Genomic DNA, 26,404 nt, shown 5'->3' with positions numbered 1-26,404 from the left:
CTGTTTAATCTTGTAAATCAGAGCTTTCATTTTCATTGGCTCTACAAAAACAGAAGCCAGCTGGGCAACATGTACAGGATACTAACTGAGGCATACCACACTCCTTCACACAGTAAAGGGGCATAGCTTTCCAGAACAAACTCTCCCCCCCCCCCCAAAAAAAAAAATCACATAGGAATCATGGACTATTCATTCCCCCAACTGTGTCATTCTTGGCAGGATGGCTCCGGTAATATACTTCAAATTTGCCCGAACACAGAGTTAGAGAAAATATCATAGGATCTCTGATGACCACAAAAGGTCAGAATCTTGATTTTAGGTGTCATCTGAAACATTGTACCCTGGAAGGCCAGTGCCTTCCTCCATGCTAGCAGACTGTTCTTCTAGTAGTGACTGAGGGAGGAGTACCACTTACCAATGACACTTCCATCAGCATGTCCTTGGAGGTTACCTATGCAAGTTCTGACCCACCTTGGCAAGATCTGATCAGATCACAGCACCAGGTGATATGGCTACTGCAGGTCAGTTTAGGAAGATCACAGCTTGACAGGATAAAAGGTTATTTTTGGCGTGGGCCTGTCTTACACATGCTTACACCTTCCAAAGCGTCCTCAGGGAGAATGACTTATGTTTCTAAAGCACCTTTTATTCTGAAGGAGCCCAAAACATTTTATAATCTGAGCTATACATTAGGAGTATCACTCCATCCATCACTGAAATGCCAACACCCCCCTCACATTTCTAAAAATGCCAGAACAATTGAGATGACGTGCTGTTTTTCAGACATTGTTATTTTACTGTCACTCCACAACACTCTGCTTCAGAAACTTAGTCAACTGTTAGCACTTGGTTCTTTCCCACTCGGATCCTCTTCACAAAGTCATGCTATCAGGGCAGTCTGAGCTGGAAATACTCAGCAAGGAAGTGGTAATTCAAACAGGGATGGAGGCAGTGAGGCTGCCTCCAAATCTGGGTGCCCTCATCCCCATGTAACTGTGGGACAAGGAGTGATACAGATTCAAAGACAAAATGCCGAGCCAAGTTCAGATATCATCAAGTCCTCAGGACCTGAAGTCTAGGGGCTAGATCCAGAAAGGTGACTTAGGCTCAGTGCTGCAATATCTGCCAATTAGTGGAATCCACAGCCCCAGGTTAGGGGCCCATGCTCCCATGCAATGCCTGGGGAGAATGGCATGCCTAAAAAAGGAATTCACAGAAGTCAGAATGCTGAGTGGGGAGATCCCTAAGCAGGAAATGCCAAGGAGAAGGGGTGGGGCTTCAAAGGGAGCTAGGCACCGAACTCTGGGCTGGAGGGAAGCACCTACCTCTGCTTGGGATTCATAGCCACGAACGCACTCTTGTGGTACCAAAGCCAGGTTTGCCTTTTTTAAAAGCAAAAGAACAAGGTGATGGTGGTGTCCTCTTTATAACCAATAGCTAGGGCACTCACCCAGCATGTGGGAGACCTGGGTTCAAGTTGCTCCTCTGCCAGATTCAGAACAGGAACTTGAAGCCAGGTTTCTCCCTTCCCAGGTGAGTGCCCTAACCCTGGGGCTATAAGGTATTGTGGGGTGGGTATCTCACTCTCACCTGCTGAAGCTGTTCCACTCTGCTGGGCCAGAAAGAGAGAGAATGACTATCACCTACTGGCTAGCACACTCTTAGGAGACCAGGTTCCAGTCTCTGCTCCAAGAAATATTTGGCACTGAGTGGAATAGCTTCACAGGGAGAGATTGAGACATTCACCCCAGAATGCCCCAGGATGATGTGGGGACCCTGTCTGTACAACTTGTGAATTCTGGTTGACATGACGACGTTATTTTGAGATTATCATGAACATGCTGTATCACGGAAAGCCTCTGTATGTGTATCCACCACGAGCTGTCAGGATTGGGTCATGTCTTCCCCAGGCCAGGGCCAATAGAGAATACTTAACGCTAACTATGGTGCTATGCACAGCCAATAGATATGCTAAGGGAATCTGCTTGAGGTGGGTGAAAAAAGGCACTTCCTCTCCCTGAAGGGAGGTGGGAACATAGAGTAGTAGAAAGTTACCAAATGCAGAACAGAGGAGCCAAGATATGGGCAAAGGGGTGTACAAACAGACTCTCAGTCACACAGGGGGAACTTGGGGTGCAGCACACAGGAAATCTGAGCAGGAGGAAGAAAGGGATCAGACTGACCAAGAGCAAATGAAGCAAACTGACTTAGGGCAAGATGACTCCATGTTCCAAGCCTAGCCATGCACTGCAGTAGGATAACTCTGGACAACCCAAGGGACTCTGACCCCAACCCAAAGAATGGTCTGAAATGGTAAGGAAACTGAGGCAGGGAAATGCACGTTGGGTTATTTTTGTATAGATCTGTGTATCTCTCATGATTAAGTAAAGAGCATTAATGTGTAAGAAGCAAGTGCAAAGTGTGGGATTTATAAGATTTACATCTATCAGGTTTCCCCTGAGAGAGAGTTAAACTAACCCAGAAGGATCACACTTTTGATGGGATACTGGGAGGAGGAGTGTAAGCTTTGGGGAGCCTGAAAGGTCAGCACTATGCCCAGAGTCTCTAAGGCACATCTCTCCGTGTGCAGAGGTCCTAGAAAAGGCACCGTGAGTGGGCTCTGTTCAGACTCTGAAGTCTTAAAACACCTCGGAGCCTGGGCTTGAGTAACTTCATAGCAGTCTGGTGAGAGCCCGACCAGATCTGTGACAATCCTATAGTCCAGTGGTTAAGGCACTCACCTGGGTGTCAGGAAAGTTGGGTTCAAGTCCTTGCTCTGAATACAGGAGAGTGCAGATTTGAATTGCAGTCTTGGACAGCCTGGGTGAGAGCTCTAACCACTCTGCTACTGGATAAAGACAGCAACATCACCTCTTGCTCCTCAGCTGTGTTGTGTGTGCTCTAAAGCAGCTTCTGAGCCCACCTACCAAATCAGGCCCCTCAGAGAAGATAGGGGGCAGAATGCCCTGTTTGAGGATTCCACAGAGGCTCAGACATAAAGAAGAGGTCCAGCAGCTCAGCAGTGTCAGGACTAAGGGAGCTTTGCCTACACTCACCAGCTGAAACTTATACGCCTAGGGACTTTCAATGCCTCCAGGGTTAGGTGGCAACTGCGTGGGGTTCTAAGGATCCAAGTTTTGAACCTAAGCATCTAACGTGGCAATTAGGCACCCAGAGGCCTTTGTGGCTCCAACCAGAGGTGACCAGCTGTACAGTGCAAATAAAAACTGCATGAGAACTCTAGGAATTTCAGGAGTCAAGTCTTTCAAGACAAATATGTAGTTTGTATCTGAAACAAAAAGCAGACAGGTGCATGCTACATCTTGTTTATCCTCTTAAGCCATAAGATGGTGTGCGCAAAAGAAGTGAGGTAACAAATCTAATGGAGCCTAGCACTAAGCCAACCGTTAAAAAAGTCTTAACACGGCTCTAGGATAAAATTTCCAAAGGCTCCTAAATCATTTAGGTTCTTTAAGTCCCATTTTCGAAAATGACTGAGAAGACTCTGTTTCAGTGACAGCCAATAGGACTTAAGTTCCTAAGTCACTCTTGAAAAGGAACTTTTGAAAATTTTACCCTGATCTTGTTTCCATCACAAAATAAGCATTCTGCTGTCCAAAAACAAAACACCACATTTTGGGTCATGCCACCCAAACTCAGATACCAACCAGAGTCCTAATCAGTTAACATTCTTTTGGGGTGGGGGCGGAAGGCTGTTTCACTTTGTTTTTAAAAAGAACTCACAGTTCCTCAGTGGAATCAAACCTGAATGGAAGAGAGAAACCCCTGCAGGACAGGAGGGATTTTAATGGGTCAGGATTACAGATCTCTGCCAATTCCTAAAAAGAGCCAGCACTGAACTACCCTGTGTAAGATTTCCAGCCTTGAATTCACCTATGGCAAATCCAGAACAGCTCAGACAGTTGTGGCACAGAAATCTGACCTGAGCCTGTTAAAGAAGTCACCCTATGGACCACTTATTGAACAAAGCAAAGGGAAAAGGAAACCCCTTTCAAGACAGCCACCTTGCACTGCCTATGATCACAGGGTTCCCATCACAGCACAGATGGTCCAGACTGTCTAGAGTCCCCTTTGGTTTGACCTTTGCCACACTCACCTCCCCTGAGTAACTGTACTTTCCTTTCAGGATCTGCCGGTACAAGCGGGTTCGGTTGTCATCCTCAAAGGGCATAGTTCCACTCAGGAGGATGTACGAGATCACACCCAGTGCCCACATGTCCACAGAATTGGTGTAGGGTTTCCTGACCAGGATTTCTGGGGCAATATACTCTGGTGTCCCACAGGTGGTTTTCATTAAGCAGTCGTCTCCCTTCTTCCGAGCACTTGCCAGCCCAAAGTCTGTGATCATGATTTTAGAATCCGTTCCAGGATGGTAATACAGCAAATTCTCTGGTTTTAAGTCCCGGTGCGTGATGCCCAGTGTATGTAAGTACTTTACCCCATCCAACACCATCTGCAGCACTCGGGTAGCATCTCTCTCAGTAAAGGAGCCTTTGGCAATGATTCTATCAAACAGCTCCCCTCCAGTGGCCAACTCCATCACCATGTAGACTCGTTCCTGGGTCTCAAACACCTCAATGAGCTGGATGATGTTTGTGTGCCGGACGCGTCGCAACACACAGAGCTCTGATTCGCACACTTCCCTCCCTTCACGGTACTTGGTCTCGATCATCTTGATTGCATAAGGCTGCTTGGAAGCCTTATGTTCCACCCGTACAACACGACTAAAGCTGCCTCGGCCAATCAGGGCTTTGATGTCATACTTGGCGGTCACCCTGGGGTCAAATTTGGCACGGTACTTAGCCACCTTGTTCTTGCGGGGCTCAGGCTGCTCCATGTAGTTAGGTGGGTGGCCACCAGAATAGGGGTTCGTGTGACAAGGGGGTGAGGGGGAGCCGGCTTTGATCGCAGCTCCACCATCATCCTTGATGAAGTGCTTGTACACGTCATTTTTATGACCAGTGTAAGGCTCAACCTTTTTAACCAGATCTAACTGAACGTCTGTGGGGGGCTCAGGAAGCACTTTGCTTGTCCCACAGCCCATCACTGAATGGTGCTAATCACCCATCAAGGCATTCTCCCAGGGCGACATCAGCAGCAACCGCATCTGGGACAACTCCCGCATTCGAACCTTTCAAAAAAACAGAGAGAAGAGAGCTAAGTAGTAGGAATTAGGGTAATGAAGATTTAGAACATCAAACATCATGCAAGTGACCCCTGGCTCAAGACACTGCTGTAGATGAAGGATACAGTCACACTAGCAAACGAGGTGGGTCTTACCATGCATTAGCTAACATGGTAAAATCACTGTATGCACAAGGCAGTTATACTTTAAACACGTTAGCAGGCCAAAGTGAGCCCTAGAGGAGACCCCAACTGGGGTTAGAAGAGATACCCCCATGGGTCAGTTAGTACATTCCCCAGCATTATGGTAGGCCTGAGCATAGTATCCCTAATATGATGGTATCCTCTCAGCGAAGCAAGGTGGGTGAGGTAATATCCTTCATTGGACCAACTTGAATTGGTGAAAGAGAGATGCTTTCCAACTACACACAGCTCTGCTTCGGACCTGAATAAAAAGAGATATCATCTCACCCACATGGTATCTCTAATATCCTCGGACTAACATGGCTACACTGCAAACAATGGAAGGTATCCTCTCTTGTCCAGCTTAGGCTTTTATAAGGCACCCAACATCCTACTTTCTGGGCATTATTTGTAACCTCAAATTTCTGATTACAGGAATGCCACAGCCTCCCTTGGAAGTTCTCTTATACTGAGCTCTTCCTAAACTTTTTCCTCATATTTAACTGGGAAAATGTATCTTAAGTCTGTTACTTCTCATTCTGGCCTTGATGACTAGTGATAGCCGATACCTGTCCTCTATATAACATCACTCTTCCGGTAAGTCATTCTCTCTATGCAGTCATCTTTTCTCCATGGCAAGATCCCTTGAACATTCCCAACAGCTCTTATTTTCCAAATCTTTGATCACTTTAGGTAGTCTCCTCTGAACTCTTTCTGATATGCTTGTCTTTTTTAAAAAATTGCTGCCCAGATATGAATACAGCCCTCCAGCTAAGGCATGAGCATCGTTGTATGGAAGAAATCCCATGCTTATTTCAGATGTGATATTCTCCTAAAATAAATGTGGTTCAACAATTACCTACTCTCGGCTACAACTGCCCAGCCATTATCCCCTATTCCATAACAGCATATTTGTTTATTCCTTATGTACCTCCACTGCCTTCTTCCCTTGGTAGGATCTCCTGGGATTCATTTCAGCCCACTTCACTCATTTACCCAGGCCAGTGTAACCTGTTTGTCCTCCCAAGTATTGGTGATCCCTTTCAGCTTTGTATCATCCTTTAATCTTATAAGTGCACTGACTGCTTCAACTAATATATTGAATAGTACCAGACCTAGAATGATCCCTATGGAAAACCCACGACACCTCCTCCTAATGTATCACTGACCTATTCATCGTTACTCTGTGCTCCGATTTTTAAGTACTTGTATAGCCGTTTTAGAAGACAGAGCCAATGAGAAATGTTTTCTGTGGAGCACTTGGTATTCACTTGTATCATTAGTTTCTCATCTGGAGTCTCAATCACAAATGCTGATGGGATGTTGTGTGTAGGATTCCAGCCTCACCTGTACCCAGCTGGCACAATGAGTTGCTGTTCAGAAGGTGCATCCTCTACACCCCAGGTGCAGGACCATTTACAAAATGATTTAAGTCAGGGGTGGCCAACCTGAGCCTGAAAAGGAGCCAGAATTTACTAATGTACATTGCCAAAGAGCCACAGTAATACGTCAGCAGCCTCCCCATCAGCTCCCCCCGTCCCACCCCCAAGTGCCTCCTGCCCGCCGGCAGCCCCACTGATCAGCAAACTACCTTTGCAAATTACCCCCCTTTGCAAATTACTTTTAAAGGTGACCTGAAAAGCCTTTGGGAAAAAAAGACATAAGATCATAGTTACATAGACATAAGTATACAATAATTACATGTTAAAACAAAGCCTAAGAGCCAGCTCTCTTGCCCGAACAACGAGGAGTCCTTGTGGCACCTTAGAGACTAACAAATTTATTTGGGCATAAGCTTTCATGGGCTAGAACCCACTTCATCAGATGCATGGAGTGTAAAATACAGTAAGCAGTATATATATTACATCACATGAAAAGATGGGAGTTGCCTTACCAAGTGGGGAGGTCAGTGCTAACAAGGCCAATTCAATCAAGGTGGAAGTGGCCTATTCTCAACAGTTGAAAAGAAGGGGTGAATATCAACAGAGGGGAAAATACTTTTTGTAGTGACCCAGCATTTGCCTTGTTGCTGTTTATATCAGCAGATTTCAGAGTAACAGCCGTGTTAGTCTGTATTCGCAAAAAGAAAAGGAGTACTTGTGGCACCTTAGAGACTAACCAATTTATTTGAGCATAAGCTTTCGTGAGCTACAGCTCACTTCATCGAATGCCTACTGTGGAAACTTTAGAAGATCTTATTATATACACACAAAGCATGAAAAAAATACCTCCTCCCACCCCACTCTCCTGCTGGTAATAGCTTATCTAAAGTGATCACTCTCCTTACAATGTGTATGATAATCAAGTTGGGCCATTTCCAGCACAAATCCAGGTTCTCTCATCCTCCCCCCCCCACACACACACAAACTCACTCTCCTGCTCGTAATAGCTTATCTAAAGTGACCACTCTCCTTACACTAACCAATTTATTTGAGCATAAGCTTTCGTGAGCTACAGATCACTTCATCGGATGCATACTGTGGAAAGTTTAGAAGATCTTATTATATTCTATTATTATATCAGCAGATGCATAGCAGGGAGGGCAGGAAAATTCTCTGGTTTAAGCGCTCACAAAGGCAGCCGCTCTTACAGAGGAAACAGAATCCCAAACATAAGTCCTGACAGGTAGGCAAAGGAAGAACCAATTTCAAATGAAATCCATAATTATGTATAACTTTATGTCTACACATTGATCCTGCTCCAAATGGGGGAACAGATTTACTGTTAAATAAATTCTCCTTAAAGAGTTCCATTCAAAGCAATCGCTATATATGTGGCTTTCAGGTCTGTTGCAAATTAAAACAAAGCATTCACTTTATCAGAACTATCTTTCCCTTCTACCCCACCTCCAAGTCTGGGTTAGGATTAATGGTTTGATATAGCATATTGACATTTTCAGAAGCAGACAGATATTTCTGCTGCCCTGTCACTAGCAGCATGGGAGACATTAGGCTGTGTATGACTTCTGCTGTTATTCACTTAAAATCACATTTAGAAAGTCCGTTCTGCATGCAGATGAAGAGTCACGTGGCTCAGACCACAACTACATTTCAGGCAGCTGTTGGAATCACTTTTCTGAGAAGAAAAGCAAACTGCCCTCTGCCAACATCCCCCTGCAGCCAGTGGTCCCAGCTCAGTGAAAGGACATTGAGAAACAGACATAAAAAGGCTCAAGAAATGAACCAGCTTTAACATCTCCAGAGGCTAGGCTTCAAACTACAGTCACGAGTTAGGCAATCGCCCATCCCAATCCCGATTTGCACGGCACAGAACTACAGCATAATTTGGCAGTTTCTGAGGTACAGAAATCCAGGACTGCAATAGCTACAGTTCAGGGTTAAAGGGGATTAGCCGAGTTGCGTATGGGAAGCCCAAAAGGGGAACTGAAGGGGGTGATCCAGGCCACTTCTGAGGAGCACTCACAGAGCTGTGGGGCAAAGAGGAGGGTAGGACTAGAAAAAGTAGTAACCATGGCAGCTCAGGACTGTGGTACGTGAGTAACCCCGTCATGGAATGGTGAATCAGGCCTGAGACGCAGTAGCAGAGCTTTGAGAGAGAATCTTGCACAGCCCAAGCCCAACCACTACTGTCAGCCATTCATTTTCAGGAGCACTAATTTCACCAACTAAATTAAAATGAAGTGAGAAGTAATCTTTGCTCCTCAAAGCATCAGATCCCAGAAGACTCATCATAAAGAGAAGAGCAGGATATAGAGTTTGAAGACACAAACTGTTCTTGGAGGGGAGAGTAGTGAACAAACTCTCATTCAAACCTTATCTCTGCTACAGTGCCAGTCTGCAAGGATCATCCAGCCCCACAGAGGGGACACAGTGCTGTGGAAAAATACTTCTTAAAACCCATTTAAGTGCTACTCCAAACACCTACTGGAAGACTATTACACTGGAACAGTCTTTAAGATCAGCGGTTAAAATAGATTGGGGGTGCAGGAGGAACATTCAGCCTCTACCCCAGGAAATCCCATAGCAGGTCTTAATACTTTCTAATTCCAAGAGTCAAGATCTAGTGATCAGAGGTGTTTTATTTTGCATTCTTAAGAATCAAACATAATTTTTATCTTTTCACAGGAGCATGGGAAAGTTTTACTTTTAGTTGCAGTGAAGTGGAACTCGTTCTATTCATTGCATTGGAACAGAAACTGCTCCCATATCCAGGGGAATGCAGCTTGCACTCCCCACTCTGTATTCTAATACACCAGTGAAATCTGCTGCACTTCAGCAAGACTTTATGGCATCTTGTTTTAATCTGCAAAAAACTAGCTAGGAGTTGGAGATACTGCCCACACACATTTTGGCAATTAGCCTGATGGTTTAAAATTACTATTCTGGCTCAAAGTCTGGTGGTGGGGTGCCTGAGCATGCACAGGGGACTATGGTAAAGCTGTTAGCCTCTGTGCCTGATCACACCTCCTACTATCACCCTTGGAACCTCAAGCCAATTATGGAGCACAACTGGCATGAATTGGAGCCCCAATTAGTCCTCACTCAGAAGGGGATTATGGGTAGAAAGAGGAACATTTTAAAAGGGACACCAGGAAGCAGTTTAGGTCCAACATTCTATTTGGAAAAAGAAACCAAAGGTTTAGAAAAATCTAATGTTTTAAAATATCAGCCAAAAAAACGAAACCTCTTCTATCTAACCTTTCCCTGGTAATATTAGAATGTCAGTTACACAGGCTGTGCCCTAGGGCACAAGAACTAGAAACGGAAACCAGCTACAGAAAAAGTGAAAATGACCTCGAGTTTCACTGGTCATTCTGAGTGAAGTGCCCAAAAGTAAACAAATAGCCTAATCCAATGTTCAACCTGAAAGAATATTAAATAATCTCAGATATTATTAGTAACATGGGGTTGATTTTTTAAAATATCGTCTGGCCAAAGTGCCTTTAAAGCATGTGAGGAACTGCCAGGAGCATTAAAACGCATTAGATGCACATTTCAATGTGACAGTCCAATCCAGAGAAATTCTAAGAACAGTCCAGAAGAGAGAGGGACTGTATCCTTAGTCTGCATGGAAATGGTGCTGTGGAATATTATATTACTGAATACAGACCAGAGCAAGAAGAAACTATTGCATTAGATAACCAAGGCAATTAAGAGTGCCTTGAGTAGGAAACACATATTCAGCCTATCCACATAATTTGGGTGGTAGCTGCATGTTTTAGCCACAGTTGTAATTAGCATGAGCTGGTATTAGTTTAATGCTGTAAAAGCTAACTACTGCTTTCCTCAGACAACTAGCCCCATTAAGATCATGTGGCGTAACTGTCAAACATACTGAGGACTCACCACTTCCATTGATTCACTAAATGTCCTCAACATCTCCAAAGCCAACCCCTACTGATTAATAAGTTATTTGGGGGTGCCCTAGAAGATAAATGCTGAGACAACTGAATAACCACACTAAGGCTATACTGACAGGCTTTTAGTCACACAAATGAAATCAGAGACATCTTGAAACAGAGTGAAGCAATTTAAACACTTACACTAATACCAAAGTTTGAAATATCAGGGTCTTTAATGCCTACAAACACTAACACGGCAAAGGAACATCCTTTCATCATACAAGTTCATCTGCAAGGCTTGGTGCTGTTGAGCAGGTGTGATGAGGAACATATCTGTGGAAATCTCTCACTCATGGACAATCCTACTAGAAGTATAATCTCAGTGGTCACTTTGCTGCACGGGGCTGGTATTTATTGATCATCACTTCTGAGGCACCATAAATGTATACGGTGCTTTATGAAGTAAGCCACACTCCGGCCTCTAAATGCATCAACCTAAGGTAGACAAGACCCAAAATATACAAGATTTAAGCATAAATCCACATGCCTGGGACATCTCACTAAATCTCATGCAACCTGAAAACGCAGGTATAGAATGTGTGCTGTTCACACACTCGTTACTGTCTCTTTCTTCCACTGCAAAAGTGCTTCTATGTTCCGCCATCCCTTGCCCTCTATCTGTGGCTTCCCAGTGGGCAAAGTTCAGCTTCCATGCTAGTATGTGAAATTGTGCAGCATGTGCTGGAAGTGGGGACATCAGAGAGAGCTCCTGGTCTAGACAAGTTGCCCTGCTTGTTTGACATGTCTGTTAATGGCTCTAGAGACCATTGGTCATAGTTGTCCATACACTGGAGTGTGTTGTTGCTAGGATAGGAAGCTTGCTTAGACTCCATAAGAGGGATGCTGACCAAATAATGCTATATAGAACTCTGTGTAGGGCTTGGAAAATTTATCAGATATTAGCTAAAAGCAGACAAGACAGATAAAGGTTCCTGCCAGCAAACTCCATGGACCATAGCCATGGTGCTGGTAAGGGACACCAAAGACCATTCAGATTGGCTTTAAGTTTTTTGCAACTTTGTTAGGGGAGTCAGATACCACAGTGAGAATGGTAAAAACTAACTGAACAGACTCAGCTGTTTAAAGCCAGAGGGGACAACTATGATAATCTATCCTGACTTCTCATCTAACAGGGGCTGTGCAATTTCACCCAGTAATTCCTGCAGTTGAGGAAATCATTCATCTCTTCTATGTAAGTGAACATTACTGAGCTGAGTAACTTGTGGTTAATTATAGTTTTATCTTTTAGAAAAACATCCTATCTTGATTCAAGTAATTCAAGTAATGATGCATTTAACATTTCCCTTGGGGAGCTGTTCCAGTGATTTGTTATTCTCACTGTTAAGAGGCTGCATCCTACTTCCACTTTGATTTTTTCCTCTAACATCAGTTTTTAGATATCAGATTTTGTTATGCCAGTGTCTGTTACATTAAAGGGCCCCCAACATCACAGCTTCTTCTTGTGTCAGTATTTATATTGATCAAGTTGCCTCGGAGCACCCTAGGTTACTGAAGCTTCAATCTGTTTAAGGCTCTCATTGTAAGGTGGTTTCAGAGTAGCAGCCGTGTTAGTCTGTATCCGCAAAAAGAAAAGGAGTACTTGTGGCACCTTAGAGACTAACAAATTTATCTGAACATAAGCTTTCGTGAGCAACAGCTCACTTCATCGGATGAAGTGGACTGTAGCTCACGAAAGCTTATGCTCAGATAAATTTGTTAGTCTCTAAGGTGCCACAAGTACTCCTTTTCTTATTGTAAGGTGGGTTTTCTAGACCTCAGATAATTTTTATGACTTCTCTGAACAGACCATTCGAGCTTTGAAATACCTTTTTCAAGTATGGACACTAGAACTGAGCACAGTATGCAATATAAAGAGGTAATAGCACCACCCACCCTCATTGCTGCTGCCCTGTTTGTACCAAAGGATAGTGTTTATCCTTTTTACCATAGCATCACACTGGGAGCTCATGTTCAATGACTTATCTCCAGTAATACCCCAAATCCTTTCCAGAGGCACTGCATTTCAGAAAACTGTCCCCTTTCCTGTAAGCATGGCCTCCATTCTTTGTTCCTAAATCCGTGACCGTGCACGTAGCTGTAGTAAAACATATTTGATTGCATTTAGTGTATTTCTTTCTGATCCTTGTCATTATGTGCCACCCCACCAGTATTTGCATCATTTGCATAATTCATCAGTATGATTTTATTTTATTTTATGCCACAAATAAATATACTGAACTGTGTTGGGTCAAGAATCATTGAATGAAGAGATTGCTATGTTAGCAAGCACTGCTCCTGTGTTTATTTTAAATTCTCCCATACTAGGACATGTCTATGCTTGTTTTCCGTATCAGGACTAACCAAACGTGAGCAATTATAAAAAAATAGTTTAAAAATAAAGTCTAGGGGTTTCTTTCATACGTCAAAAGAGAAGGAACTTCTTAAAAACCTTCAGAGAATGTTGATGGAAGGAGGTTGTGCCAAAGCCAAATGAAAGAAGACATACCTAGAAACTTGCAGAAGCACACAGTTAAAAGTATTTCATTTTGATACAGCAACCCCCAAACACCGATTGTTGCGCTGTTTGGATTTGCAACTCTCCTACTGACATCCTGTTTCCCCCCGCCCCTCATCTATACTGCATTATGTAAAAACAGACCAATTGCACAAACATCCATTAGAGAAAAACAGCAAGAGCTGACTTCTTCATTTCTACCCCACACAAATCACGAATCTTTGGGACCTAGAAACAACTATCACAAATAAATAGGAACAAAATGAGATTCTTCTGCTGTTTTCTCTGCTACTGCAATCTAACTGTCAATTACAGGCTTTTTATCCCTGCTGCCCACATGCTATTAGTGCACCGGTTGGGAGATTTAACTACAGTACTTATCCGATGGGCCAAATCACGGACAGGGCTCCCGCTCGCCCCTGTGCTGATGCTGGTTCACGTCACTCACTCAGAGCCAAACAACAGCCCCTGAACCACCATCAAGGACACGGCGGGGTCCTATCCGGGAAGGTTCTGCACGGTGTTTTTACCCTGGTTAGAGTCCATGTGCTCCTGCCAAGGAGACTCCCAGGCTGCCACAGCCACACTGTCCCCTTAGCACAGAGGGAGCTTTTGCCACCCAGCCCTAAGCTCAGGACCCTGCATTTCGGAGGGCCCCGGAGGCGCACCGGGGAAGCCGTTCCTTGCCGTGCCCGGGGGGGCGCCTCGGGGCGGGCCCCGGCGGGGCGAGCGGCGGGGCCGGCCGGCGGGCCGAGCGGGGCCGTGCTCCCAGCACGCACCGGGGCCCGCGGCTGGCCCCGGGCCGGCCAGGCCCGCACTGACAGGCCGGGCGGGGGGGGGCTCGCGGAGCGCCCCACACGGGCTTGGCGCGGCCCCGCCGCTGAGGGGCGACGCGGACGGAGCGCGCTCCCTGAGGCAGGCGGATGCGGGGCCCCGCAGGGGGCGGCGCCTGGGGCCGGGCGGGCCCCGCACTCACCTCAGCCCACGGCGGCCGCGGTTCCGGCCCAGGCTGGGGGCTGCGGCCCAGCGGTCGCGTCATCGCAACGTCACCACTGCGCGCCGGGGACGCCCACGGGGCGGGCCTGCTGCCGCGCCCTGCCATTGGCGGAGGGTCGGGGCCCGGGGTTCATGGGGCAGAGGTCAGAGGTCAGCCTGGCTGCCGTGGGAACCGCTGATGGGCGGGAACTGGCACCGCTCGGTGGCTCGGTCCTTGGGCTGCGCCCGCCCCGGCCTGGGCCCCAGAGCGAGCCGGTCCCTCCCGCGGCGGGTTCCGGGCCCCACGGGGCGATGCGCGGGCCGGGGAAGGGGGTGGATTGCGGGGGGCTGCTGCTCTCTCTGTGCTGGGGCCGAGCCCGCCCCCGCTCCCCCAGCCCGACCTACCCCCGAGCCGGAGCCCTGACACGCCCAGCGTGACTCGACCCCGCCCCCCCCCCAACGGCCCAGTTCCTCCCTGAGCCGCACCCCCCGGCCTGGCCTGTCCCCAACCCCTGCCACACACCTCCTGGCCTGCCTCGACGCCCTAGGCCCGACCCCCAACGGCCGAATTCCCCCCCCCGCCCCCCCCGAGCCCTTACACCGGACCCCACCAAAGCCCTGAGATTCCCCACGATTCCCCCTTTGAGCCCTGAGTCTTGGCCTACCCTGACCCCACCCCCCACCCCCCACCCCGACGTGTCCTCCCCAGCCATACCTCCCCCCACACACAGCCTGATTCATCCCCCTCCCCCCGAAACCTGACCCACAGCTCTGTCCCCAACCCTGAAATCCTGACACCACACACGGCATGCATCCGATGAAGTGAGCTGTAGCTCACGAAAGCTCATGCTCAAATAAATTGGTTAGTCTCTAAGGTGGCACAAGTACTCCTTTTCTTTTTGCGAATACAGACTAACACGGCTGTTACTCTGAAACCACACACACACACTCCCCATTCCCCCCCCCACACACACACACCCTGACAGCCCCCCTCCCCCAAACCCCACCTGTTAGAAGGCAGCTGTTAAGATAATTCCAATATATAAATTTGCGGTAAACAAACAAGGAGGCTGTGGTGTTACTGTGAATTTTTTTTTTAAGAGAATAAATAGAGTCTCCTATTCAGGAGCTGACCGTTTGAGGAGGCAGCTGGTTTTAGATTAGATTGATCCAAGTTAAGATGCTCTAATCTTGTATGTATCTAATATAGACAGTGGTTGTTACTAGCCCTGAATTAAGACTAGTGGATAACTTGAATATAAACCAACGCAGAACGTATTACCCGACTGGGCTACATCCCAAAGGCCTTGGTTAGGGCTCCGTCCAACTCCCATTGTGGTCTGTGCACATTGGCTCATGAAGGGGCTGAGCCAGTGAGACCGAGGAGGGTTTGGGCAGAGAAAATGAATGAACTCCAAGGAAGGACTTCAGAACCTGGCTGCTAATTGTTTATTTATTAGCTTTATAACTCCCCATCATGGCCATCTCTAGGTGCCGGTACATAAAAGGGAATAGCATCAGTGCCTTCTAGGAGAGGAGCCAGAGTCTCTCTTCCCCGGGATTTAAACCACACACTTCTCAGAAGATCCGGTGCAGTGGCTCCTTACTGTATTATTTATAGTGTGGTTGTGCTCAAAGGCCTATCAAGGCTGAGACCTCATTATGCTAGGCCTGGTACAGATGCCTTGGAAGACAGTCATTGCCCTGAAGACTCCAGAAGTAACTGGATCAGGGTTCTGCAACTCATTGCCAGAAAGTCTGCTGGAAGAGAGGGGGCTTGCAAAGTGCCCAAGTCTCAGATCCATGGCGCCCGTGCTACGCCCCAGCTATTTAACAGTCTCTTTGAAGAATGCCTTCAGTGTGCCAGACCCCCAGAAGGTCTTGCTCTTCTGTCAGGGTAGGCCACGTAGCTTCACTGCTCCCCTAGACTGAGCTGTTGGGCTCCAGCACTGAGCTCTGGCCAGAAAATATCAACACCTGGTAGAGACTTGTATGCTCTTCGGGGACTAATGCGCCCCAGACAGTATTTGCAGTGACACCTTAATTAGCCTTTTATGATCAGAGCAGGGTTTATTAGGTGAAACACAGCATTGGAAATTGTTAGGTTAGCATAGAGAAATAAAAGTCAAAGCATTGTCCATTCTAGTCAAGGCACAATTCATGAGCCAAGCGGTAGTGAGCTCCATTGTCTGACTCCCTTTGTCAGTTCCCAGATGAGAGAGCCCCCAGCTTGCTCCAGAAGCCATCTCTTTATTCCCTGCTGGACATGTCTGTCCTTTATTCTCCCAGGCTGAGCCATGCTGAGTTCAGCCACCCACCTCTTTTGCTGGAGCTTTCAGATGTTGAGTGTCAATTTATGAGTCATTAGAGCTTGCATTGTCTCTTTGGACCTATTGTTGATCTGGGTCAGTTTCAGTCAGTTCCTGAATGACTGTCACATCCCTGTCTGGGTGGAATGAACAGACACATCTATGTCTCATAGTCTGCCCTGAGAGCAAACAATCCTTTCCCCACAGTGGGTAGCAATGTAAAGTCATGGGGGGAAACTGAGGCACACACAGGATTCATAAAAATATTCCCACTTTGTGGCATCTCTTCCTCCTACAAGACTGAACTTTAGCCAGTGACCAGGGGAAGTTCAAACCACAAATGCTATCCATAGATGCCACAGCATATTTCTCATCTTGGTAGCTAACCTGCCAAGCACTTCCAAGTTTCTTACACCAGTTTCTAATCAACCAAACTTATAGTTTCCAGTACCAAGTTCAGAGCAGTTTCATATCCTCCCATAGGTCTGGTCTGTAAGGTGATACTAGCAGGGGGCACATGGAGAGTTTTCATGCTGCCCCATACCTTTTTGCCACCCCAAAAATCTTTGGGTTTGAAACTGAATGAAGTCCTGACAATCTTCCAGTGAGTGATGAGGGCAGTAACCCCACATTCCTCCATGTGTCAGCCATTTTGGCTACACCCTGGGGTGTCCTGACCCCTTGTTTGGGGTAGAAGGTGACCCCTTGAGCATTTGGGGGGGGGGAAAATCAGTGTACATTTGTCCCCTTGCAAGGTGAGTCAATCCAGCCTTATTTCTGGGGCTTTGGTGATGCAGGCTGCCCTGCCACATTGGCAGGCCCCCTCTGGAGTTGTGTCTCAATGAGCATGTGCAAGGAACCCATTTCCCCTTTTGGGGTTAATCTGTTTCCTCACCCCCAGGACAAGAGTCTCCCCCATCCCAGTGGGTTCTGATTCTGGATCTCTTGGTTAAGAGAACCCCACATGGCCATGGCCAGCCTCTGACCAGATGTCCGTTACCAATAACAGCCTTCCAGCTGCTTTACCCTTTTTTGGGGCTTCTCTCACCCCTGGACAGGGGCAACTATGTCTAGCAGTTCTCCTTCCCTGCCTGTGTCTCCCCACGCTCAGTGGGGGGCTCAGCTCTATCTCTTCTTCCCCAGTGAGGGTTGGCTGTGAGCTTGCTGCTGTCGTCACAGCACCAGGGAAGTTACTCCTGAGGCAGTCTGACTCATCTCCCATGTAGATTGGATACAGTCATTCCCCAAAAGGACATCAAAGCTGATATCCTGGAGAACCTCAGCTACCAGCCACCCCGATCCTTCCTGTATCTGCTAGAGGTCTGAGCCATAGGCAGGGGAAATGGCTTCACATTTGGAACCTTAACCCAGGTTTCACATCCTTTCAGCATTCAATGGGGTTTTACCACACACGCTCTGACAAGGGTTTTCTCTGTCCCAGAACCTCTCCACCCCATGAATGTCTTCCCATTAACAACTCCCTCCCTCTTCTACTGGGGATCAGAGGTGTCTGAGCCCAGGAGAGCACAACGAGACATGTAGACTGGTGCCTCGAGTGGGAGCCAGTCTGCCAGCACACTGTGCCCCAGAGGGATGGGTGGTGTGACTGCTGTCCCTCAGAAGCTCACACGCTGAGCCTGAGCTATGGGTTGCTTTCTTCATTGGACAGAGGGGGAGTAGCTCTTCTGTCCTAGGCAGCCCTCATTTTGTCAGCCATTAGGCAGTTTGCCCACTGATGCCTAATTTCCTACAAGTGCTGCACCTCAGGGCATTGGGATCTCTTGCATGTTATATACCCCTGGCTTGGGTTTACTCAAATCCCACTGCTGGGCTCCCCTTGTGACCACCAGGGGTTTATGCAGGAGCCAACCCTGAGCCCTGCCCACCTGTAACCAACCCACTCGCAGCATCCACTAACTGTCACCTGCGTGCAGGGGCTGGGGCTCCATGACGGACAAACAAGGGGCATGCGATGGAATTAATTGTAGCACCAGTTTGTGGACACTGCTCCCAGGTGCAGTTAGCTGCCCAGGGCTCTGCCCCAGCAGGGACTGAGTGAAATGCAGGGCCAGGATTTTTAATAGGGCTGGGAATGTTCTGACCATTACGGACACTTGTAGGTATCTGGGCAAAGGCGATTCAGAGCTCCTGGGGCAGGAAAACCTCTTTCACTCACATCCAGCACGTCACAGGTGGCCAGTTATCAAATTAGAGGCTTCTGCTTTTCTTTGAAGCAGCAGGCTGGAGGAAGGATACAGGACTAGCTGGACTACTGATCTGATCCAGTCTGGCAAATCCTGTGGTTCTTGTGAGTGTGTGTGACATACCAGGGTCCAAGTCAGACCAGTGGCGGGGGGACTGTGTCCCCCGTGCCCTGCAATCTTGCTTGCCTTACAATGCCTTGCTGAAGTAGTTCCCACCTGGGCAGCTCTCAAACAGGCTTCCAGCATGTAGATCACACCCTGTGTGTAACTGCAGCCTGCCAGCTACACCCTGGCTCTTATCAGCCTTGGTTATCCTGCAAGGTGACCCCAACACAACCCCTAGTCCCACATCTTCCCCCAGAAATGCATGTCCTACACTTGTCAGCCCTCTCCTGGACAGTACAAATATATTCAATCCATTATTCCTTTAGGGGAATAATATGCCAGTTTATTACCTTAAATAGTTACCCAGACACTTCAATTTAAACACACTAGATTAGATAAACCAGTAAAACAAGTTTGTTAACTACAAAGCAATTTTAAGTGAGTACAAACAATGAGGCATAAAAGTCAGAAATGGTTACAAGAAAAATAAAGAAAAACACTTACTAGTTTCTACTTAAGATTCTATCTTAATTGCAAAGCAAATTTTCTCACCACATGCTTCCAGCAAGGTTACTGACCAAACTCTTCAATTCAGAACTCCTCCCACAAAGTCCAACAGCTGTTTCTTTTTGTCTTCTCAGGTGCAGAGAATGGGGAGGGGAAGGGGTGCCTTGGGGTGTTTGTCTCTCCTTTTTATAGTTGCTGTCCCCCTCTTGAAAAGCATTTCCAGCTGAGACCCAGGAAACAAACAGTCTATGTGGAAGGATGTTCCCTGCTGTTTTTTTCAGCTGTTTGAACTTCTTTTGTTTTTGATTCTGTTTACTGCTTAAATGCCAATTAAGGCAAGCACACATTCCTTCCTTTGTTTAGGACAGACCTGACTTCTGCCTGGTCAGGGCTGTGGGTTTTGGAACAATACTTTTGTACAAAGATCATTACAGTAGTGTGCACGGTGTGAATACAGGGGTGTATTCCAGCACATCAATGAAGATATATTAGTGCTGTGTCAATGGGCTGCTTGAGGGGGCTGTCAATCACAAGTCTGATTTCCTCTCGGGTGAAAGCACTGGTGGTGATCGCTTAGCACTGTGCTGATCAGATCTGTGCATCACACTGACGCTACACATATTAAAGTGTCTCTGGTACAAATAAGCAGGATTCCATATTACGTCAAAGCGCTTTACACCTCGCCTCCCTGAAAGGTTTAAGGAATGATTGGCCCACATTTCTCCTGCGGCCCCTGTTCTGGTCCTGTACACGGAGCAGGAATGTGGAGGAGATGGCTTTAAGCCCTGTTTGTGCCCCATGTGCCATAAGACCATCTAGGCCCTCCCTGCCCCAGTGGAAATTAGAGCAGCCCCAGCTGGTTCATGCTCTGGTTGCAGTGGCCCCCTAGTGGCTGTACACTAGCTGCAATACAGCACACTGCTGCCACTCTCCCTGCATCCGAGGCTGCGAGGAGGGCTGGCATAGCCAGGGTGCAGCCCCCTTATACTGGAGGAAGTCCCTGGGAGCTCCTTCATGCTGCCGACGCAGTATGGGGGCACCAGGGGTGGAAGGAAAAATGGAGCCCGTGGTGTGTGGTCAGATGAATCTAGATGTACACCTGTAAGGGAATCTGGCTGACTCAAAGGGACTGTTTGGGTAGCATTTGAACCAACCCCAGCGGAATTCTGACCTGCTGGATCCCACTGCCTGCCACTGAGATGCCCTCTGCTGCACGGCAACGCAGTGCCAGCCGGGTGCATCGGCAGGTAGAAAATGTGGGCAACAGCCCTGTGATGAGCAAGCTCAAGGTCACCGCCTGCACAACAGGGTGGCGGCCTAGAGGGACGGATTCATGTTCAATTAAATCTGCTTAAAAAAAGCAATCCAACTTTACACATGCCTGAGTGGGGAAATATTCCAGAAGCCGAGCTTAGAACAGTATTGCTGGGTGCCAGCGTGGGGGCCTGGGATTCACCTCCTGTGCCGGAGGAGAGTCTGGCTCAGCCATTCCCTGCCCATGTTTGGAGCCGTGGGGATTTAGGCAGCCTTTTTCAGCACAGCGGAGATCCCTGAGCAGTCACAGAACAGGGCCTGCTGGAGTTTTCCAGGGCTACTTCGCCGCCATGACACTTTGTCATCAAGACGCAATCTGCAAGGGTAGCCTGCTTAAATGTCATCTCTCCACAGGCTGGAGGACCAGCGAGATTCCCCCCTGAATGTGCTGGTATCCACCATACCATGGGCGTAACAGCCCTATTCCCTGCGTCCAATGCCATGGGAAAGGAGACCCCATGGGAGTCAGTGCACTGAGGTAGCACAGCGGCATCACAGGTCTGCAGAAAACACACTGGTGGGAGTTCTGCCTTTTTGCGATGGCTCTTCTAGGGGCGGGTTGCCTGATAGACAAAAGCAAAGCTCCGAGAGGAGCCCTTGGTGCCTCAGGCAATTAGCAAGAGGCTACGGAGCCATTTGTCTCCCGGTCCGGGACCCCAGGCCTTGCCAGGTTGACGATGACCTCGCCGCTTTGCCTCCCCATGGTCGGATGTGGGGTTACTGTCCTACCCTTTGCAGCTTGCCGTGGAATCATTGCGGGGAGGTTGTGACGGCTCATTGCCTTCCAGCGTGATGGTCTTTGCACACAGTGGCATGCCGTGGCATTGTGGTGAGCCAGCTTAGCGTCCTGGAGAGGAGGCCGTCCCAAGGCTATTGCAGGTCCTCATCACAGTGACATTAGCAGGGCCCTTGACAAGGACCAGTCAGGCCATGAAGACTGGAGGTCCCTCTGGGCAGAGGCGAAGAACATGGCCGGGGCCATGGAAGGGAAACCTGCCCTGCCCCTGCTGTACCTGTCATGAGGATGACGCGTGAGCTTCATCCCCTAGAGCTCCCAACCCAGCAGAAAGCAATCCTGGGCAAATAGAAGAAGGATTAAAAATTTGACAGCCTAAGATGAGGAGGGCGGTGGTATCTGTGACCACTCGGGCCTCACGTCCCTGCACCATGTGTGGCCGCCGCTGTCACCCAGCTGCCTAGAATAGTCTCACCATCTGCTTTCCAGCCTCCCGACAATGGACTAGCCCCCGACTTCCCACTGTGTGTGTGTGTGTGCACATTTATAAAACTCAGGTTTGGCCCTTAGAAAAGAGAGAGGGAGATAATGTCTGCAAAGCATTTAATCTTCTGCCCGAAGAACAGCAGAGAGCAAATTAGGATCGACTCCAATTAATTTGCCTTGATGGGCAAAATCTGGAGAGCAGCCATTTCTAGGCATTAAGAACAAAAGCGGAGCGCGTAAAGTAGGTCGCAGAAGTTTCATAACCAGTGAGAGGGGCTTTCACCACGTGCCTAGTGTACCAGGGATGCCCAATGCCCAGCAGGGATGAACCCACAGCTGGTTTCACATGGAGCACCATGCCCGCCCTCGCCCCCCGCCCCCACCAGCCTGGGGCTCGGAGCTAGCAGGGCTCTGCACTGGTGTTCGAGGCAGGGAGGACACTTACCTGCCTCGGTCTGGGGAGGAGCCCAGGCTCTATTTCAGTCAGGGGCAGATTTAAGGGGAAAGGCTGTCGGGCAGATGCCCTGTGCGGGGCCTGACAACATCATCCAGTGTGGGGACAGGGCTGGGGGAGGCTGGGCAATGGACAGGAGGAAACATAGGTCCATTTTTGCCCTGCACTGGTGCTTGCTTTTCTCCTTCATCCCATTGTCACCTTTCAACTTGTCCTGGCTCGTCCCTTCCCCCACGTGCCCCTACTTAGCTCCCAGTCACCCCAGCCCCACTCTGAGCTCTCAGCCTCCTCCCCTTCTTGGTCTCTGAGCTCCCCATGCACAGACACCACCCAGCCTCCCCTGCGTCAGGTGTCTTGGCTCCCTCAGCCCCCTGCACTAGGGTATTCCTTCCCCCCCACCCCCCGTGGCCCCTCAGCCCCCTCCTTCTCCTGCCCAGCAGCCTGGGGGGTGGGAGCAGGGGAGGAGCATTTAGCAGCTTAGCTGGTGGGAAAAGGCCAATTCGTTTTTAGATCAATTTTGGGGATTTTTTATTTAATTTCCCACCATTCTTGTTTTGTTTCAGAGTTTGTTTGTTTGTGTGTTTGTTTTTCAAATCACATGTCCAGGACAAATGTTTCGGTTTTGAAACCCCCGGCCAGAATTGGTCTGGTGCCATCTTGGTAAAACAGAAAAGTTCATCCAAAATGAACAGTAAAAATAATAAATAATAATAAATAATATCAACCTCCTCCCAGAGATGGGCAAAGGGACTGCCCAGCAGGGTGAGGCAGGGCCAGGAGGAGCCCTACGAGCCCCCAGCCAGCTCCTACAAATCAGTGGGCTTCAGCCCTTCCTGTACAGTAATGGGGACTAGGCCCATAGGGCATTTGCTGAGCTGCAGCCCATGATCTCTGAGCCCATGTGATGGGTCTCCGAGGGGGTAAATTAGCAAAGCAATTCAGACTTTAGCAGCTGCTGGAGACTGACCCCCTGCCGTGGGGTAGGGTATTAACCTGTTTGAACCCACAGCCTCATCAGGAAACTAGGGCCAGGATATAGGAATTAGCAGTAGCCCTGCATGTCACCCCTCTCTGACACAGCTCCCACTGCTGCTAACCAAAGCTCATCCCCAGCACAGACTCTCCCCCTTGGAGCCCCCAGCCAGGGGAATCTCGAATCATTTGAATGGCCTCTATTAATTGCACACTGCTATTCCACCCCGGTACGCATGGGCTAGTGTTAGCATATTAACCTGTCTCTTAGCCTGGGAGAGAATCTGGGGGTTGATTTTCGATACTTTTATATCCTGACTAATATGTGTAAACAGACGCTGTGTGTTGCTTCTGCCTACCCCGGTGGGGTTTAGAGCACAATGAGGAGAGAGAAGAAGGAGAGTTAAAGTGTTGCTCAGTATGGTGGGAGTTTAATATATGAGTGTGCACTTGAAGGGCCTCGACTCCTATCTCAAGGGAAGGTCAAGCAACCAGTCGGGGCGAGCAAGTGGGAATGGGTGGGGAGGCATAAGAAACACTAAAAAGCCAGAGAAAAGGGGACCCTGGCTGAAACATAACCTCACGCCTTACCCCTCCCAGGCGGTACAAAGGAGGTGGTATCGAAGCCCCCAGAGTTACAAACCCCCAAAATGGAACATGACCATAGATTGTAAGGGGTGGGCCCAAGGGCGCGCACTGCAGGTATAACTATGCCTACTAGGAAAGGAAACAGGGAAAAAACTCTGCGGTGTACAGAGCTGTGGATACGCTTGTTTGAGCAGGGGTGGGCAAACTTTTTGGCCCGAGGGCCACATCGGGGTTTCGAAACTGTATGGAAGGCCAGGTAGGGAAGGCTGTGCCCCGCAAACAGCCTCGCCCTCACCCCCTATCTGCCCCCTCCCACTTCCTGCCCCCTGACTGCCCCTCTCAGAACCCACAACCCATCCAACCCTCCCAGCTCCTTGTCCCCTGACCGCCCCCTCCCAGGACCTCTCGTCCCTAACCACCCTCCTCCAGGACCCCACCCCCTATCCAGACCCCCCCTGCTCCCCATTCCCTGACTGCCCCGACCCCCATCCACCACCCCACCCCTAACTACCCCCCCCGGGACTCCACCCCCTAACCAAACCCCCTGCTCCCTGTCCCCTGATTGCCCCCCGGGACCCTCTGCCCCTTATCCAACCCCAAGTTAAGACTGACGGGCAGTACCCCATACCCTTACAGAATGCGAAGGGCGCCTATGCCTACAACAGTGAAAACCAGGGCCTACAGTCCCACCCCACATCTTTAACTCTGCCCCCTGCTGCTGGCAAGTGCCCCTGTGGATGACTATGCTTCAGCCAGGGCTGCCCTGTAACAAAGCAACAGAAGGAAGGAGAGAGCTTTTGGGCAGCGTGCTGCCTGGAAGGAGAATTGGAACTCTGAGCAAAGAAACCACCTCCTGCTGTTTGAGTCCTATTGTGTTCAAGGAAACAGGACTTTGTAAATAAACAGGATTGTATCAGAAGAATACCTGACTCCATCATCAATTTCTTCCCCAATAGGAAAAACCCAAAAGACCCCAAATTTTGGATAACTGCTCTGGTCAAAAGATGTAACGATATCCTCTGACAAATATAAAAAGGGCCTTGTGACTAAAATTTGTCCATTGCCTGACACTGTTTTTGGACCACTTATTTAAATAAACTACAGCATTTTGAGGGATAAAATTGATAGTGTGAATCTTTGGTTTGTGTAGATTGGATCAATTATTGTAGACAGCTTAAATTTGTTTTCTGAGTTTATTTTTCATGATAAATAGAAGTCACTATTTTGTTTTCAGCCAGTATCATGGTGACCTTATGCCAGTCATTAGAACAGGGCTCTCTAGTATGGACACATTTCCTGGTGCTCAATAACCCCTTTGATCGTGCTGACATTGGTGAAAGTCAAAGCTACTTGCTTTTCTTTGATCACACACAGTCCCACTGTTGAGGAGAGCAACACACACCATGAGTCCATTACCCTAATAATGTTGCTTTCTTTTGCCTTCCCCTTATTTAATGCTAATTTTCCTTAACACTTCTAAAGCAAAATCTGAGGCAGCAAGTGAACTTTAGAGCACTTTGAAATAGCAACTCTTAGACCAGAAACTTCGCTCAGAGCAAAACTCCCAGGTGGAGCCGCTGCAGGCAGAGAGCAATTAAGTGCACAACTCACTGCCTCCAAAAGCTGCCAAGTACAGGGTTTGAATTCACAGTGTCCGGGTAATTCCTAGGGCTATGATTTGTCACCTTGAGCCCCCAACTTCCTCTAACCGCAGCTTGTCTGCAAACACTCTGGCTTGAACACAGCCCCTACCCAACTGAACAGTGCAAATTCTTTTCTCTGGCATGTTAACTTAGCTCGAGCCATATTGTCAAGCCAAAAGAATGTGGCACCTTAGAGACTAACAAATTTATTTGGGCATAAGCTTTCATGGACTAGAACCCAAAATTGTCAAGCCAGTTTTCAAACAGGGCTTCCCCAAAGGGACAGTAGGTGTCAATTGCTAGCAGAGCTCAAACCTGAGCAGGTGGTCTCAGTATGGCAAGATCAGACCCACAGTTTGACCCCCACATGTCCACACAAAAACCCTTGTAAGAACCATTACATTTTTGTCATGTGACTTTAAAGGGACGGGGGTGGCTATATCTCAGGAAATTCTTGCTCAAATAACCTCAAATTTGGGCCACTAGCCCTACCCCAGATCCCCAGGAGGCTCAGGAAAGTTAAAGAAAATCCAAATAAACATGTGGATTTGAGAGTACTTAGAAAAACTGACTGCTGACCAGTAAGATGGTTTCAACCATAGCTAGTGGTGTGCCATCATAATCCTCACCGCCTTTTCCCCTGGCGGGAGGGCTGAGGCAGCACTGGGACTTATACAATAGTGTGCCCTGATCAAATCCCTTTGAAACCCACTGGCTTGGAGAAAGAAGGGGCAAACTAATTGCTCTGTGTTTCCTCCGGGCCTCTGGGGCCCTGGCTTTTCCCACACGTGCCAGCGTGGGTATGTTGTTTAAATGCTGCACACAGCAGAGGAAGCCAGGACTGCTGTAAATAATCATTGACGTGAGAGCGCCCACTAAAATGTGCCGGTTACTGTCCAGACACAG

At 48.3% G+C, this 26,404-nt stretch overlaps 1 protein-coding gene across 6 annotated transcripts in view; it reads right to left on the bottom strand.

The window, feature by feature from the left end:
• PSKH1 (protein serine kinase H1) overlaps window positions 1-14,261 on the bottom strand; it is a 78,090-nt gene extending 63,829 nt beyond the window's left edge. For 5 of the 6 annotated variants that reach the window (XR_012154452.1, XM_073307252.1, XM_073307253.1 and 2 more), the window contains exons 1-2: window positions 14,182-14,261; window positions 4,118-5,152 (exon numbers count right to left, since the gene is read on the bottom strand). Coding sequence is in view for 5 of the 6 variants with exons in the window: in XM_073307252.1 (XP_073163353.1) it covers window positions 4,118-5,065 (948 nt within the window). In the remaining variant the exon portion in view is untranslated. Of the gene's footprint in view, window positions 1-4,117; window positions 5,153-6,497; window positions 6,660-14,181 lie in introns of those variants that run through there. The other variant, XM_073307250.1, reaches the window with a different exon arrangement.
• Between the last annotated feature and the right edge of the window lie 12,143 nt (window positions 14,262-26,404).

Source organism: Lepidochelys kempii, chromosome 12 (genome assembly GCF_965140265.1).
Source record: "Lepidochelys kempii isolate rLepKem1 chromosome 12, rLepKem1.hap2, whole genome shotgun sequence".
In the NCBI taxonomy this organism is placed as follows: domain Eukaryota; kingdom Metazoa; phylum Chordata; order Testudines; family Cheloniidae; genus Lepidochelys; species Lepidochelys kempii.
Note: the sequence above shows the minus strand (reverse complement) of the source record. Positions and strands in the feature narration are given on the sequence as shown.